This window comes from Schistocerca cancellata, chromosome 2, assembly GCF_023864275.1.
Source record: "Schistocerca cancellata isolate TAMUIC-IGC-003103 chromosome 2, iqSchCanc2.1, whole genome shotgun sequence".
In the NCBI taxonomy this organism is placed as follows: domain Eukaryota; kingdom Metazoa; phylum Arthropoda; class Insecta; order Orthoptera; family Acrididae; genus Schistocerca; species Schistocerca cancellata.
This window is the reverse complement of record NC_064627.1, coordinates 858,894,503-858,911,947: the sequence shown is the minus strand read 5'-3', so window position 1 is coordinate 858,911,947 and position 17,445 is coordinate 858,894,503. Positions and strand designations below refer to the sequence as shown.

At 37.5% G+C, this 17,445-nt stretch overlaps 1 protein-coding gene across 2 annotated transcripts in view; it reads left to right on the top strand.

Annotated features, from left to right (window-relative positions):
- Positions 1 to 16,682, top strand: part of LOC126162793 (transport and Golgi organization protein 6 homolog) — a 110,707-nt gene extending 94,025 nt beyond the window's left edge. For both annotated transcript variants that reach the window (XM_049919513.1, XM_049919512.1), the window contains exons 12-15: positions 15,552 to 15,759; positions 15,871 to 16,022; positions 16,147 to 16,260; positions 16,363 to 16,682. In XM_049919513.1, coding sequence (XP_049775470.1) covers positions 15,552 to 15,759; positions 15,871 to 16,022; positions 16,147 to 16,260; positions 16,363 to 16,551 — 663 coding nt within the window. In that variant the 3' untranslated portion in view covers positions 16,552 to 16,682. The remainder of the gene's footprint in view (positions 1 to 15,551; positions 15,760 to 15,870; positions 16,023 to 16,146; positions 16,261 to 16,362) is intronic.
- Positions 16,683 to 17,445: the final 763 nt, after the last annotated feature.

Below are 17,445 nucleotides of genomic sequence, written 5' to 3'. Positions count from 1 at the left end.
ATCTGAAATGTAACATCCACTGTTCAAAGTGCTGTCAATGCGAACAAGAGGTGACGGAGACATGTAACCAATGGCACCCCATACCGTCACGCCGGGTTATACACCAGTATGGCGATGACGAATACACGCTTCCAATGTGTGTTCACCGTGATGTCGCCAAACACGGATGCGACTATCATGATGCTGTAAACAGAACCTGGATTCATCAGAAAAAATGTTTTGCCATTCGTCCACCCAGGTTCGTCGTTGAGTACACCATCGCAGGCGCTCCTGTCTGTGATGCAGCGTCAAGGGTAACCACAGCCATGGTCTCTGAGCTGATAGTCCATGCTGCTGCAAACGTCGTCAAACTGTTGGTGCAGATGGTTGTTGTCTTGCAAACGTCCCCATCTGTTGACTCAGGGATTGAGACATGGCTGCATGATCCGTTACAGCCCTGCTAGTGATACGAGGCCATTGGGATCCACACGGTGTTCCGTATTACCCTCCTGAACCCACCGATTCCATATTCTGCCAACAGTCATTGGATCTTGACCAACGTGAGCAACAATGTCGCGATACGATAAACAGCAATCGCGATAGGCCACAATCCGACCTCTATCAAAGTCGGAAACATGATGGTACACATTTTTCCTCCTTACATGAGGCATCACAACATTTCACCAGGCAACGCTGGTCAACTGCTGTTTGTGTATCAGAAATCGATTGAAAACTTTCCTCATGTCAGCACATTGTAGATGTCGCCACCAGCGCCAACCTTGTGTGAATGCTCTGAAAAGCTAAGCATTTGCAAATCACAGCATCTTCTTCCTGTCAGTTAAATTTCGCGTCTGTAGTACGTCATCTTCGTGGTGTAGCAATTTTAATGGGTAGTAGCGTGGTTGAGACAAGAAAAGAATAGAATCTTTTGAAATGTGGTGCTACAGAAGAATGCTGAAGATTAGATGGTAGATCACATATGTAATCAGGAGGTACTGAATATAGTTGAGGATAAGAGAAATTTGTGGCACAACTTGCCTAGAAGAAGGAATCAGTTGGTAGGACATATTCTGAGGCATCAAGGGATCACCAATTTAGTAACGGAGTGCAGCGTGGAGGGTAAAGATCATAGAGGGAGACCAAAAGATGAATACACTAAGCAGTTTCAGAAGGATGTAGGTTGCCGTAGGTACTGGGAGATGAAGAAGCTTGCACAGGATAGAGTAGCATGGAGAACTGCATCAAACCAGTCTCTGGACTGAAGACAACACATTTGTGAAAATGGTTTTATTGGTTGATATGTGCTACATGATGTAATAGTCATAAATACAATGTTTACAGTCTTCAATGTGTTTAATCCATACTTCCACAGTATTTCTTACATAATGTAGCTTTATGCATAGAAGTACGCTCCTGCCCATGCCCTTCTGTATGCTCTGCTTGGCAGTGATGCTGTGCATGTTGAGACATTGTGCTTTGGGATAGCTCGGGAGAGAGGAGAGTCGTGAGGGCAGCTGATGTTATTGCATGTACAGTAGCTTACTTACTGCCTCTCATTGTAACAAAGCTAGGGATATGAGAGAGCAGCTGCACGAAGTAGCTAGTGCTAAATAATTTCGTTGGTAACAGCTAGTGCTAAATAATTTCCCTCGCATGGCTTTCCAGTAAGTTAATGATGGATATCCAACAATAAAGGAAGTTTCTAGATGGAACAATGCACAAAATTAAGGAAAGCCAACCAGTCACTTATAGCACTGTGCGCAGCATAGCAACATGTAACAGGAAGCACTATTCGCACGTACTGCTGTGAGATGTTTTAGCTGTTTCGTAAGTTCTTAGTTGGTGCATTTATTTTCACAATGCTTGTAATTTAAATTGTAACAACCAGAAAAAAGTTTCCTTAGAAACAAAAAGCACGTTCACAAAACTTTGTTTATTGGTACTTAGTTGCGTAAACCTCATAACCCAAGGAAAACATATTACAAATGCAGGAGTGACACTGACAAAAAAAAGAAAAAATACATTGAATTCAGTATTTCGGCATGTAAATAACCAGATTAGATGATTAGTGTAGTGACATAAGAACAGTATTTATGTAAACTTGTAAAATTTGTTGATTACCCTAGTGGGAAATGAGCCAAGAAGAGCAGATGGAAAAAAGGTATTTAACAATAGGAGCAGGGGAAGAGGTAAGTGAATAATGACAGAGATGAAAGGAAAAGTGTGGTAAACAGAAAATAGTTGTGAAAGATGAAAGTGCGATCAAAAAATCTAGAGGACGATATAGAAATCACATGGTGCCAGAAGAGACATACCAAAATTTAGGCATCTTCTGTTTGGTGGGCTACCAAAATTATCCAAGATGAACTTGCACATGACTCATTTGAATTGATAGAAATTGGAAATGTTACACCTAACTGAGCTATATGCAAGGTTGAAAATCTCAGAATTGTCTTATGAAAGTTTAGAATTAGTAAATGTTTTAGAAACAATATTGCCAGGGATATATCTATAATGGTCTAAATATTAAAAATTATGCTGAAGATGAAAGTATTGCTGGCGTGTTACACCGTAAGAGCATCATTAATTTATAAATTTTTCGGATAATTTTCTGGCTCTTTGGATATATCAAACCAGTCAGTTAGATTGTGCTGTCTTAGAGGGCTCTTTTACCCAAGGCGAATCAATGTTCACAGTTCAGAACATTTAAAGTTGTATTCAGATAGTATTTAAATTCTCCAGTTGTATGCTACTTTGAAAGTTTGAGTCACCATCTCATCTATACGTATTATCAGTTTGTGACCTATGCAGTGACTCAGTCATCTACATCTACATCTGCATCTACATATATACTCTGTAATAGATAGATAAAGAATCTACTCACTAAGTGGCGGCAGGAGAACACACATACAAAAGGTATTACAGCAGCAAACTTTGTGTGTGTTCTTGTGCCACCCCTTGATGAGTAGATTTTGTATAAATCCAATTGCACTATATTTTCAGAAATTGATTATTTTTGCACATGAACATTTATACTCTGCAAGCCATCTTATCATCTATGCTGAAGGGTACTTCATGTGTCATAGTCACTAGTGTGATGAGCAGTATTCAAAAGATGTCAAAAGAGAGTTTTGTAAGCTACCTTCTGGGTGAGTGGACTACATTTCCTGAAGATTTTGCTAATGAATCTGTCTGGCATTTCCCTGACCTGCTATTAGGTTTGTGTGGTTGTCCCACTTTAAATCATCCCATACGTTTACTCCTAGATAGAACTGCTGTTTAATAAGGCCAACTGGAGATTCAGTTGTAAATACTAAGGCTAGAGCATTTTGAACTAACTTTTATCATTTGACGTGTGGCCAAAATACATTTCACTTTTAAAAGAATTTACAAAACAACACAGTGAAATGAGGGCTTTTATTTACTTTGCAGCCCTCTCAAATAATGCACCAAATGCTGATGTCAGATTTTTGTAACCTCCCTAAAGCCAATATTTGCATTTCGTTACGTACTTTCTAAATACTGCCACTGCTGGTCAGGAAATGAGCTGTTGCATTTCTTAAGTTCCAGCATGAAAATTGTTTATGCTCTTTCCTTTATTTCTCTTGACTGACATATTTCCTCACCAGAAGTATAATATTCTGCATTCTAATTGATCCCTGACTGTCCAGTACACACACATTCCAGCAGCATAACTTTTGCTTGAAATTTTAACAGTACATCACCACAGCTGTTAGTTGGTGATATTACATGTGTTGGAAAATCAAAGAGTGATGGGGTAGGATTTGTCCTCAGACAGCCAGACCTCATAAAATAACCTCTTTTTCTTTTTCAAGTGATTTTTCTCCAGAGGCAAGTGCATGGTGTAGGATGAAAGCATTTGAGTTTCATGGTAACAACTTGTTTCTGTACCATTGGGGCTATTGTGCATAAAGAAAACAGTAAATTAATAGGTCGCAAGCAATTTTATATGTAGTGTATCTGCAATATTTTAAAAACTGGATGAACTTGGGCTACTTGGGAAGGTGTTCCATGTAATATCCTCTATTAATGTTGCCGGGTAGATTGTACCAGTATACTGGCCATTCATTGCATGTCCAAGTATTATCTCAAACCAGACACTGAAATGCAGCTCGCAGTATTCTTTAAATGGCAGTGACTTGGCTGAGAACATTGGGGTCACTTGTGATGGAGTAATCTAATAATTTTTGTTGCAGCTGAAGGTGTGTCTGTAAGCTGTAAAATCGTTGGTGTAGTCATTTAAAATCAAAGTTTTACTAGCTGTCAGAAGTGTTTTCATTCATCATGACAAATTAACAATTGCATGAAACAATTCACTACATATAAAAGTGTCTCCTCATTGTCTTATTATCTGAGGAAAGTTACTTTCCTTGTTCCACTGACTTATGCAGATGAAAGACAAACAGAAAATTACCATTTTTGATGTTCCTTGTCTCTAGAATAAAGGGTGAGCAAAGCTTTCTGCCTAATTGCAATTTCCTGAACACCGTGAATAACAGAACTCTGTAGAAGTCTCATACTCAAAGATCAGTGTGCTGTGTCCAGGTTGTATGTAGGTATTTGGTCCACAGATTTAAGAACAAAAGACATTCAGTATTCAGTCAGCTTTCAGTGTCTCAACAAAGTCAATATAAAGTCACAGAAATGTTTGCCATTTACATACTGACACAACATAACTGACAGACAATTTTACATCCAAACTAAAATAGTTCCTATTAAGGAACTTTTAACTTCAAAAAAATATTAGTATATGTAGTACAGAGCAAAAATGTTTGTACTTTTATTTCATATTCGCTGTGTCTTGCAGGCTTTGTAAAGTTTATAAATGATTTTCATTTGAACATAAAGACAAGGCTGCTTGCCTTTTATTTATTTTTTAATTTACTGGATCAGTACTTTCTCATCATGAATGGTTGTATAAAAATAATAGGTAACACATGCTGTAGGCTGTATGTTATGGGAGTTGGAATGTGTTTATGATGTGTATTTTGTATTAGACTGTTTAGTACTCACTAAATTTTAGCTTTAAGCCTTCATAGAAGTTTTTGCAGATGGTCTATTTATTTTATATGTATCGTCCTACAGTTGCATAAATATGCTGTGTGAGAAATTAGACAAAAATATTATCACTCATAAATATTATGTAATAAGCCCATAGTGTCAGTTATCATCAACTATGCATGAATTACCAATATTGTATACATTAGTAAATGTCTCAAACAACTGTTCACTGTAGATAGGATAGTGAAAGGGAAGAAATCGAAATAGTAAGGAATATAACAGACAACTGGAGTCTTGTAGCCATCATCCTACAAAGTTCATGGATTGTGAACCCTCTTGAGGTCTTTTCTTTAAGTTATAAACTTTTTAATCACATCAGTGTTCTTATATTCCATTTCCTTGAAGGATCTGAAACAGGTGCTGCTTTAGAATGTAGAATATTTGTTACCTTCTATGGACCTCCATGTTTGCGAGAGAAATTGCTAGTTTCCCTCTGCGTATGTGATATAATAGGCCTTGACCAACTCCATATCGTCTATCTTAAAATTTGGTATTGCAGCATATGGTTATGGTCCTTCATTTACTTTGAGATGAGATGTTTTCTTTAATTCATTTTCCGTACATCCTTGAGTGTTGCCCTTATATTTGATTGTGTCTTCTGGCCATTCAGATGATTTTAATAGATGTTCACTTCTATTTAATACCTTTACTAATGAAAGACCCATAGACAAATGAGGCAACTCTTTTAAAATAACTTGAAGCTCCAGAATCATTTGAATCCAAAGTGTTTGTCTATTTGAACAATGCGTTCAATGAAGTCTGTCTGATCCCTGCAGATGAGTTAGACTGAGAATGGTATTCTGACATGGTAATATTCCCTACCCTTCCAATGCTAAAAATTCTTACTTATAAATTGCATACCATTATCTCTAAGTAATTTTCTCAGTTTTCCCACATCTGCAAATTACGCTCATAGATAGTTAATTACAGTGCCTGTATTTGCTATTTTAATAAGATACAATTTTACATTTTTTTCATCAGCTTTCAGTTGCTACAAAAATCTAAGTCACGCCACCTCTACCCTTTTGTAATGGTCGAAAGATATATTTATCAGGCAGAACATTATGACCACCGGCCTACTATCGATATTAACTCATCCAGGCAAGTGCAGCATCACCTGGTGAGGGATGGCTGCTAGTCACACATGCGCAGAGCATGTAGTGTCACTAAGTGTGCTGTCCATGTGTAGAATGGGGAAGGTGCAAGATCTGAGTTTGACTGAGGGCAGATTGTGATGACTCAGAAGACCAGCACAAACATTTCGGAAACTGTATGACTAGTTGAGTGTTCGAGGAGTGCTGCGGCAAGTGTCAACATGTGGCGAAACCGAGGTGAAACCATGTCCAGATGTCATGGGATTTGGCGGCTACCCCTCATTACTGTTGTTGGACGTCATAGGCTGGCAGACTGGTATAACAGGACAGGTGGCAAACTGTGGTGCAGCATCAGAGTACAAATGTGTCTGAACACCGTGCACAGAAGACACCTAACGATGGGCCTCCGCAGTTGACAACACATGCATGTGTCAACGTTAACACAACAACATGGACAACTATGACTGAGATGGGCACATGACCATCCACACTGGATGTTGGTGCAGTGGCAGTGTGTTGCATGGTCCGATGAATCCCCATACCTTCATTATGCCAGTGGGAGGGTGCGAATCTTTCATCTTCCAGGGAACATTTCCTTGACAACTGTACTGGGGGCAGAGAAAAACTGATGATGGGTTCATTGTGCTCTGGGAAACATTCACATGCGCATAAGTGCCTGATGTGCTTAGGTATTCCAGAGTGTCCATATACTTTGTGTACATACCATACTAGGCCATCAACAGTTATAGTCGGTGTGCTCATTTTCCAGTCTTTCATGATCCATAAATTCTCCAAAATAAAGTATTGTACAACACCCTCTTATGTTATTGCTCTCAGTTATTGGCCCTTAGTTACAAGACATTACAATACTACCCAAGTACTCATCAGATCATAAGTCATCTCTTATTTTTTGTTTTAATGATCTTAAATAGTTAATACAATAACTTATTTTAATAAAACTTACTCAAAGTTTGATTCCAGGTACACCAGTTCTGTTGTTGTTGTTGTTGTTGTTGTTGTTGTTGTTGTATGCACCTAATTGTGTCTAAAAGTGTGTTGGGCATTACATATAATGAGTGACCTTTTATGTAGGTAATCTCTGACTTAAATTATTATTGTAAAAATAAAACCCATATCGTCAGTCTGTTATGTAACAGTCTGCTTTCCATTAGGGAAAACAAAGCTTGAAGATCTGTTGTTGGTGGTGGTGGTGGTGGTGGTGGTGGTGGTGGTGTTGTCTTCAGTCCTGAGACTGGTTTGATGCAGCTTTTCATGCTACTCTATCCTGTGCAAGCTTCTTCATCTCCCAATACGTACTGCAGCCTACATCCTTCTGAATCTGTTTAGTGTATTCATCTCTTGGTCTCCCTCTACGATTTTTACCCTCCACACTGCCCTCCAATACTAAATTGGTGATCCCTTGATGCCTCAGAACATGTCCTACCAACCGATCCCTTCTTCTTGTCAAGTTGTGCCACAAACTCCTCTTCTCCCCAATCCTATTCAATACTTCCTCATTAATTACGTGATCTACCCATCTAATCTTCAGCATTCTTCTGTAGCACCACATTTCAAAGGCTTCTATTCTCTTCTTGTCCAAACTATTTATCATCCATGTTTCACTTCCATACATGGCTACACTCCATACAAATATTTTCAGAAACAACTTCCTGACATTTAAATCTATACTCGATGTTAACAAATTTTTCTTCTTTAGAAACGCTTTCCTTGCTTTCGCCAGTCTACATTTTATATCCTCTCTACTTCGACCATCATCAGTTCCTTTGCTCCCCAAATAGCAAAACTCCTTTACTACTTTAAGAACTGTATACACTATTATTTTGGAGTCCCATATAGCATCCAGAATTTTTGTAGACTCCAAATGATAGGTAACAATTCTTTCTCAGTAGCTGAATAATTCAGCTGGTGTTTATCAAGACTTTGACTAATGAATGCTATTGTACAATGGTCGCCTTTTTCTGGAATCAGATTTCCTTGGAACAGCTCACAGCCCCAGCCTTATTCCAACACTTTTGTGGCCAATTTAAAAACTTGATTTGTTTTAGGGCGATGTAAAATCATACCTTCCATAAGAGCTCGCTTAATGTTATTAAATGTTTCATCTGTAGCATCATCTCGGATCCAAGGAGCTTTTTGTTCTGATAAATTTAATTAACTAGTACCAACAATATAAGGAAAATGTGCACTGCTACTCACCATGAAGATAAAATGTTGAGTTGCAGACAGGCACAACGAAAACACACTTACACGTTAGCTTTTGGCTAAAACCTCTTTTAGAAAAGCGCGCGCGCGCACACACACACACACACACACACACACACACACACACACACACACACACATTTACACAATCAAGAACACCTCTGTCTGTGGAGGGGGGGGGGGGGAGTCCATTGTTTAATAAACTAGTACCACTCAGCCAGCTAAATGTAAAACACTTGCAATTGTTTTAAATTTTTTGGTTGAGGACAGTTTTTTATAGCTTGTATCCTTTCCTTTATGATGTTGTATGCCTGTTTTTCTGACAATATGATCCAAAAACTTTAATTCTCATGGCCCAAAGTCTAACTTTGAAATTTTTTTTCTCTAATTGCCTTAGACATAAGTTGGTAATTTGCAGTGGTCTTCCCAAGTCTTAGAGACTAACAGTGTATCACTTACAATCATCATTATTTCCTGCCTCATGATTATATAAAGCATTGCCACTGCAGTGTTCAAACCAAATGCTATTCTTTAAATTGGTAAGATTTTCATTTGAATAAGAAGGCCATGTATTATTTTGATTTTCATGTAATCGGACTTGCCATTAAATCAATTTAACTAAAAGATTTGGTTTCCTCAAACCTAGATAATAAGTATTACATGACAGGTCTATCCTGTTTAGTTTCTGTGTGTTTATTAAGTGTTCATGCATCCCAAACTTAATGAACACCCATTATCCCAGGTTTATCTGAAAACACGTCTTTATATTTTACTAGAATATCCTCTAATAGAAATTTTTGTTCTTGAAACAATACAAGCTAGTGTCTCACTTTTGGTTTAAGGGGGAACATTCATGAAAAATGCACACAATTTAAAAGATGGACCAAATCCACAATTTTGAAGATATGGCAATCAAATTTTGTACCATGCTTTACTTGAAACTAACACATTTACTGTTAAGTTCGTTGGATTATATATATGTAACTTTTTGTGGAATTCTTCTTCCTTTTTTTTCCAAAAAATAAATTATGTACCTTTTTCTCAGAAACTAATAAATAGGGATTTCTACAAAATTTTCTCTGTTTAATCTCTTTACATATAGCTAGCTTCTCTCATGAGGTTTTCTGAAGATATTGAATAGGAGAATTTTAATAATTTTTAATGAGAATTATATAAGTATAATAAAATTCAAGCAAAATTCCCCAAAATTTACTCTTGAGGCAACATTTATTGGGTTTATAGAAATAAGTGCACAAAATTTTATAATTCTAACCCTCATAGATTCTGAGAAAAAAGTACATAAATTTTAAAAAACACAATTTTCAGGAAATGCAATTTAAAGTTCAACCTAATATTTTTTCGAATGTCACTTCTTCAAAAGGCCCCAAATTTGTACTCAGGATCCTCTTTCCCTTCAAGACTTCTCATCTGGTTTCTTGTTTTCTGCCTTCTTGTCCTTTACTAGGTCTTCAACTGTGACTTTCCAGTTGCAGAGAGGCAATGTAAATCTATTTTTCTCAATGTCTTGAGTGAAATTTCCCATGTTAAAGCCCATTGTCCGCAATGTGTTCATTCTCTCTACACTCTCGCCACTAAAGACAAGAACTGCAACATAAGCTGCAATTCTGACAACTGTATCAGATGAAAATTTGGTTTTAGGGCATCGTTTCCACATGAGTGAATGTAGAGACTCATTTGGAGTCTGGGTTTGCCATGAACACACTTTTTAGTAGTTCAGAATCGGACAGAAACCTGTAAATGGCTTGACAACATCCAGGACACAATTTAGATGCTCCTCTTTGTGAATGTTGAGGTTGTTATCCCTCTGAGCCTGTAGATATTTACACCAGCTAATGTGGCACATATGACGAATGGAATGTTCATCAGTTGACACCATGTGGAAATATGTAGCCCATACTGCACTTTTCATGTCACTTACACTGGATAGGTTCTGTCTGATAGCCTTGCCATAATACACTGCAAAGTGTCTGTCATCATCTTTGTAAGTCTGGTGTGTCCAGCAGCAGCTGGTTTGTTATTTCCTGGCAGATTAAAACTGTATGCCGGACTGACTCGAACTCGGGACCTTTGCCTTTCGCGGGCAAGTGCTCTGCCAACTGAGCTACCCAAGCACGACTCACGCCCCGTCCTCTCAGCTTTACTTCTGCCAGTATCTCGTTTCCTACCTTCCAAACTTCACAGAAGCTCTCGAGCCTCGGTCCGGCACACAGTTTTAATCTGCCAGGAAGTTTCATATCAGCGCATACTCTGCTGCAGAGTGAAAATCTCATTCTGGAAACATGCCCCAGGCTGTGGCTAAGCCATGTTTCTGCAATATCCTTTATTTCAGGAGTGCTAGTTCTGCAAGGTTCGCAGGAGAGCTTCTGTAAAGTTTGGAAAGTAGGAGACGAGATACTGACAGAAGTGAAGCTGTGAGGACGGGGCGTGAGTCGTGCTTGGATAGCCTAGTTGGTAGAGCACTTTCCCGCGAAAGGCAAAGGTCCCGAGTTCGAGTCACGGTCTGGCACACAGTTTTAATCTGTCAGGAAGTTTCATATCAGCGCACACCCTGCTGCAGAGTGAAAATCTCATTGTGGTTTGTTATTGTTTCTAAGATACGGAACAGATTCGCAGGCTATGTATAAAACCAAAGAGTACATATCACACAACCTTCTAGATGAATCTTTCAAGTTTGCTTGAAAGTAATCCACAGAATCGTTGCTCACTGAGCTAGTATTGCAGTGTTGCTTCAAAAAGTGGGCATGGCAGGATGGTTGCATCACACATGTAGTTATTCTTCAGGCACTACAGATCCAATTTCATCATTAAAACTTTGGGAACTTACTGTTCATGAGTTCTGCTAATAAACAAAAAATAAATTTGAAAATTCACATTGTCAGTCAATTTCATGAATGTCCCTTCTTAAAGTTATTTAATAACTCTTCTTTTGCCTTTTCAGTTTTTTCTACCACAAGAAAGTTAGTATAAGGCACTTAATACCTTATTCTCTCTTTTCCATACAGCCCTTCCATGCTTGACATCCAATAATATTGTATTATCGATTAACCTATCCATGCCTAACAAGACCTCTATTTTTAACCTAGGTACCACAAGCAACATTTGATAAAAGGAAATGTGTTAATTGTATAAGGATCATTCAAAAATAAATTAGCCGGAGGCATAATTACAGAAACTAGTACCTATATGTTAGAAGTATTGACTCTGGCTGTTGAGACACTTGTCCCACTGTGACACAAGATGGTGAATGGCTGTCTTATAAAATTCCTGGGGCTGCGATGTTAACCAGTTCCACACATACAGCACACATACACCTTTTTAAGGTGGCCAAAAATGGAATAATCACAGGGAGAGAGGTCCGGACTGTATGGAGGGTGACCAAGAACCTTCCATTTGAATTTCTGCAGGAGTGTTATGACTGTGTTGGCTGTATGAGGCTTTGCATTGTCGTGGAGCAGAATGACTCCAAGGGTGAAATTGCCTGGTCATTTTGATTTGATTGTATGGCGAAGGGTGGTCAAGGTTTTCAAGTAATGCTGGGCAGTCACTGTTGTCCCGTGCTGCAGGAAGTGAATCAGAAGAGGGCCATCTTGGTCAAAGAAGAACGTCAGCATAACCTCTTCTGCACTCGTGTGGACGACAACGTCCAGCTGTACGTGCGGAACTGGTTAACATTGGAGCCCCGGGAATTTTATGGAACAGCCATTCACCACCTTGTGTCACAGTGGGACAAGTGTCTCAACAGCCAAGGTTGTGTGTCTAACATACAGGTATTGGTTTCTGTAATTATGCCTCCGGCTCGTTTCTTTTTGAACGCCCCTTATTATAGGCTGACCAGTTTCTTCCTTAAGATGCTTTCCCTTCTGATCGATAATTCTGACAACAAACACTCTTGCTACTGGCAGTATGGGGCAAGGATGCTTTTTTTCTGTTAACTGATAGTAATTCTCATGAGATTAACGACGTTTCACTTGCAGAAACTAAGGTAGTAACGACTTTCTTTCCAAAAATATCATCCACTAAAGTTTTTTTTCTTGTTTCTTTGCAAATTTTGTTTACTCTTCTTCTATTAACTTGAAGAGTTAGTTCTGTAAGGGCTACTACCACCTCTATATGACAGCCTACTGATCCGCGGTTACATCCTGAAGCCTGGCCACTGCCCCAGAACGTCTGTTGTTTTTTAACTGTTGACTGGTCTGAAAATGACCAGTCAGTTGGCACAGTAGGACAAGAATTATTTATACTATTAGTATGAAATGCCTGTCTGATTACTCACTTCATTAGCTATCTAGCTTTTATTTTGCTTTCTTGCTTTCCAGTATTTACTTTCACTTTCTCTTTGAAATCTTGACAGATACTGATCCCTTATTGCTATCTGATTGGTGATTTTGACTTTGTTTGTAGTCTCCTTGTTTGTTCATTGTATCAAGACCTTTGATAAATAGTAACAAATCATTCACAGTCGTCCACTCTCAATACCATATTTATTTTTTTCACATGATAACATAACCTATGAACCAACACTTTAATCTAATGACAGTCCTCTGTGTTGGATTGTTGAAGTATTTGGATCTTGCTAGGTGTCACTGAGTATACTTCTTATAACAAGCCTGACTATTATTATAGCATCTTGGGTCGAGTAGCTTGAGTGTTAATTTCTATAGGTATTACTACTACTACTACTACTACTACTACTACTAGAAATCTTCTGAAAATCCTTCCTTCTGTTTTTGCGGGTAGTATTTTGAAGTTTTATGTTATAAAGGATGATAAATTTAGTCATGGAACTATGTCTTTGTAACATATAAATAAGTTTTTGTACTTAAAAGTGGCCAAATGCTGAAATCTAGATTGTATAACAGTAAAATAAAAACTATTAAAGTCAAGTAGCAGCAGTATTAAAAAAAAGCACTGGCTGTCAATCCAATCTTCCTTCAAAATCAGTTATTTCTTCTTGATATTCTTTTAATATATTCCTCTTTTTGAAATTTAATTGAATTTCCAACTCAGAAATATTCTGAATCATGCACTGCGTTGCCAGAATGTAGTCTGAAATAGTGTGCACATTCAGATTGGAAGTACTGGTTCTCTTAAGCTCTGAACTGCTGCTTAAACCATGTCTTTGTTCTTGGTGTGCATTACCTCTCCATTGTAACCGCTTGTTTGCTGGAATCTGGAAGCTCTAATTCTCTTCTCTTTCTGCCAAAGTAATAGAAAGATCTTCTATTCAGTATATTTAAATTGCACCTTCCATTGCAGTATCATAAATAAGGTAATAGTTACTGTCCGCCTCCATAGTGCAGCGGTAGCATTACCACCTACCACGCAAGGGGGCCTGTGTTTGATTTCCAGCGTGGGATTGGGTGTTGTGTGTCCTTCATCATTGACATGTAAGTCACTGAAGTGGCATCAGCTAAAAAGACTTTCAATACAGCGGTCGAATCCCGAAGGGGATATCCCGGCCAATAAATGCCATACGATCATTTGATTTCAGTTCATTTACAATTTGTGAGCATACACCAATCTCACATAACTTCTGTGTAATATTCACCAATGACTGTCCTGTGCAATCTCAACAATAGAATTATTGCACCCCCCCTCCCCATGCGTGTGACTTAAGCATGATTGTCATGGCATGCCCATTTTCTCGATGGTGTGTACTACTTCTCTGAGCCAGAAGGCATAGCACAGAACAAATGCCCATCCAGCAAGTACTGGAATGCATAACAAAACTTCTGTCATCATCCTGCCTTGGAAGTACATGGTGTATCAGGGCCGGTGTAAATGCATGAACACTACAACTTCCTAACAGTTTAAAATTGCAAACAAATTAGCTAATAACAAAGACTTCCATTGTAGCAATCGTCATTTTTCAGCAATGTAGACGACACTTTACCATAAGTGATATGTTACACCATAATAGCACTGTCTAAATTATAGTACATGAAAAAGATCAGCAAGAAAATGATTTAGGTTAGATAAGCTTCCTTTGTACCTCATTGTGTCAGATAGCAGCAGCAGCAGCAGCAGCAGCAGCAGGAGGGGAAATACTTTGGTCACATTGACCTTACATGAGAATTTAAGAGTTAATGCTATGCTGAACGATCTTAAACATTTATTATGAGTTACCTCTTGTAAAATTTTCAGTTACTTTGCTCTCCAACTAAGTGGGGCTCCTTGTGATGAAAGGATTCCTCATCTGTTTAGAGAATAGTTATTATTCCTAGATAAGTCTGTTCCTCCAGGTTTTGAGTCCTAGTCCTGCATAAATTTTCATTTCATCTTTGTTGATTTTATCAGTCTCACTCCATTTCATTTCAGTAAATCAGTTGACAGGAATTCTACCACTCCCGAATGCCAACTCCTCTTGGTATATGAAATGTCACTTCAACTCTCTTTAATCAGTGTCCATTGATCTTATTACCACCATAAATCTTTGCATCACACAGTTTATTAAGAATTCAGTTTAAAATTAATACACTAAATTTCCTGAACTTCAGTTTCTTTGTTGTTTCTATTGGTATCAGACTGAATATGGCAGATAACAGAAAAGTTAGAGAAGCAAAACACACACAGTACACGCACATACAACTAGAATTTTCAGTCCCTTCAGCATCAAATTCTTAAAGATTAAGTTTGTTTACATTCACACTTGTCATATTGAAAGAAATTCATTTTGTGTTCAAAGTCCCACAATAATATATGGCCTGCTTAGCAAGCCTTTGTAGTCGTTAAAACTTAGGTTTCTTGTCAAGCCCTCATATTCTAACCATATGTTCAAATGGCATTTCTTAATCATAATTCTGGTCATTAGAGTACATTTTCTGTCCTCTGAATAGGGTATATCTTCAATAATCTCTGTTAATTAAAATTATATTATTTACAAAATTTTACAATTGACTGGAAACTGAATTTCTCTTAATGGAAAAGCAACAGGCAATAAGATGGTTGCTAACAAAATTTATATTGATCCCTTTCTTAAAGTTTGATAAATAGTGCTTGTAGCAAAATACCACAGAGCTTTTTCTCAGTAAGTTTCTATTACATGCTACCATGTAATTGTTAAACACTAAACATACTTTTTAAATTTGTTTTTAGCATGTATATGGTCATATTTTTTCTGATGTTGTTGGACCATTATTATTATTATTTTAGGAAAACCTTAACCATGAAGATTCATACATATATTTAGCAGCTGTCAATGGTCTAGCTGCATTAGTAGGAATGAATCCTGAGAATGTTATGACAATTTTGATTGAAGAGTATGTTGGAATGAGAACTAAGCGTTCCAAACAATTGGAGAAATCCCCAGAACTTCGGATGAAAGTTGGCGAGGTCCTCGTCAGAGTGACAAAGGCTCTAGGTAACCTTAAGTTATAATGAAAATCCTTTTACTGGTATTGAAATTCTAGGAATTTACCTATATGATTCATAGGCTTTAGACAGCTCAAAATGACTCCTAATTGATGTGCAGGTGACATGATACCAGTTCATAAAGACCTACTTCTCAATGCTTTCATGGGTGCGACAAAGGATCCAGATGAACTAATAAGAGCATCTAGCCTGTCCAATTTAGGAACTCTGTGTAAGGTTATGAAGTTCAGGGTTGGCCCAATTCTTAATGAGGTTAGTAAGAATAGGTTTCTTTTGCAATTTAATAATTGATTGTTCTGTTTTTAAATATCTTATTGGTTCCTGGGAAAAAATTGTGTAAATTGCTCTGTGTAATTTTTCTTTTCTTTGCACCCAGATAATGGTCTGTGTCCAGAGTATTGTGAAAACAGATCCTGTGGTGGAAGTGCGAAGAGCAGCTATCCTTGTTCTCACACTTCTCTTGGAAGGTCTCGGTGATGACACAGTCTCAGTATGTATAATTTCTCATTTGTCACACATCAGTTGATAGCTACCTCATTTAATATTACATTGTGATGTAATTCATAACTGAATGTCTTGATATTGGTTTTAGGTTTTGAAAGATATTATATTAGAACTGTATAGAACGCTGAAACACGTCTACTTAACGGAAAATGATGAGGTTGTAAAACTGCAAGTTCAGCTGGCTTGTGAAGCTTTGGGGAAGTCAACTTTGGAGTTTATTACTAGACCGAGAAAATTGGAGAAGAAAATTTGCATACTGGATCGTCCTGAAATATAAATGGACAAAAGTGGAAGATTGCAAATTTTTACAAACTTTGTATTGTGGAAAATTTAATGTACTATTGTTAATTTCTATTTCAGTTTCCTACAATTGATTACACAGTGATTAAATGCATTTATTCAGACAGACATATATTGTGGTACTTTGTGTAAACCAAAAATAAACAAACAAGTGAGCTACATGTGAGATACTTAAATGTCTGTGGAAGATTGTGATATATACTTAACAACAGCCTCTCTTTTGCATGCAATTCTGATGTAAATTGTGTAGATTTAAGAGAGTCTTTAATTGTTGCAGAACAAAGCTTAACTTTTTGTTGCTGTTTGCCTGTAGGTTAGTTGTGTTATAGGGGTCAACGTGCAGTCGAAAAAATGCACAAAAAATATCAGTGTTGTTTTTGTCGCATTATGATTCTTTTTATATTTTTGGATATGTTGCTTTACAGTGAGACTGCCCCAGATAGTAACTGTTTATGTAATGACTGAAGGGGTGATCGTTAATTGACAAAAAAATTTCAACACTCCAGTTAGAACTTTTGCCGAACTCTGTGCTGTAGTATCATAATGTACAGCTAATTATTTATTTCATTGCACAGTTTGGTTACTTCAGCTGTTATATAGTGTTTCAAGAGGATGATTGTGATCATTACATCAGTTTTGATAGCTTAAAAAGCATTAACTGATTGATTTATTCATTTAAGCAGGTAATTTTGAGATAGCTACATTTTCTTTTAAATGGTATGATTGTTTTGAACTGTTTTTAGTGGAAACTAAGATGTTCCTTATTTATGGAAGTGTGTTTATTTTATCTTACCTGTGTAGGTAATAGCAATCGTCTGTGGAAGATTTGAAAATGTTGAAACTATGTGAATGACAGAGAAAATTCAGTTGT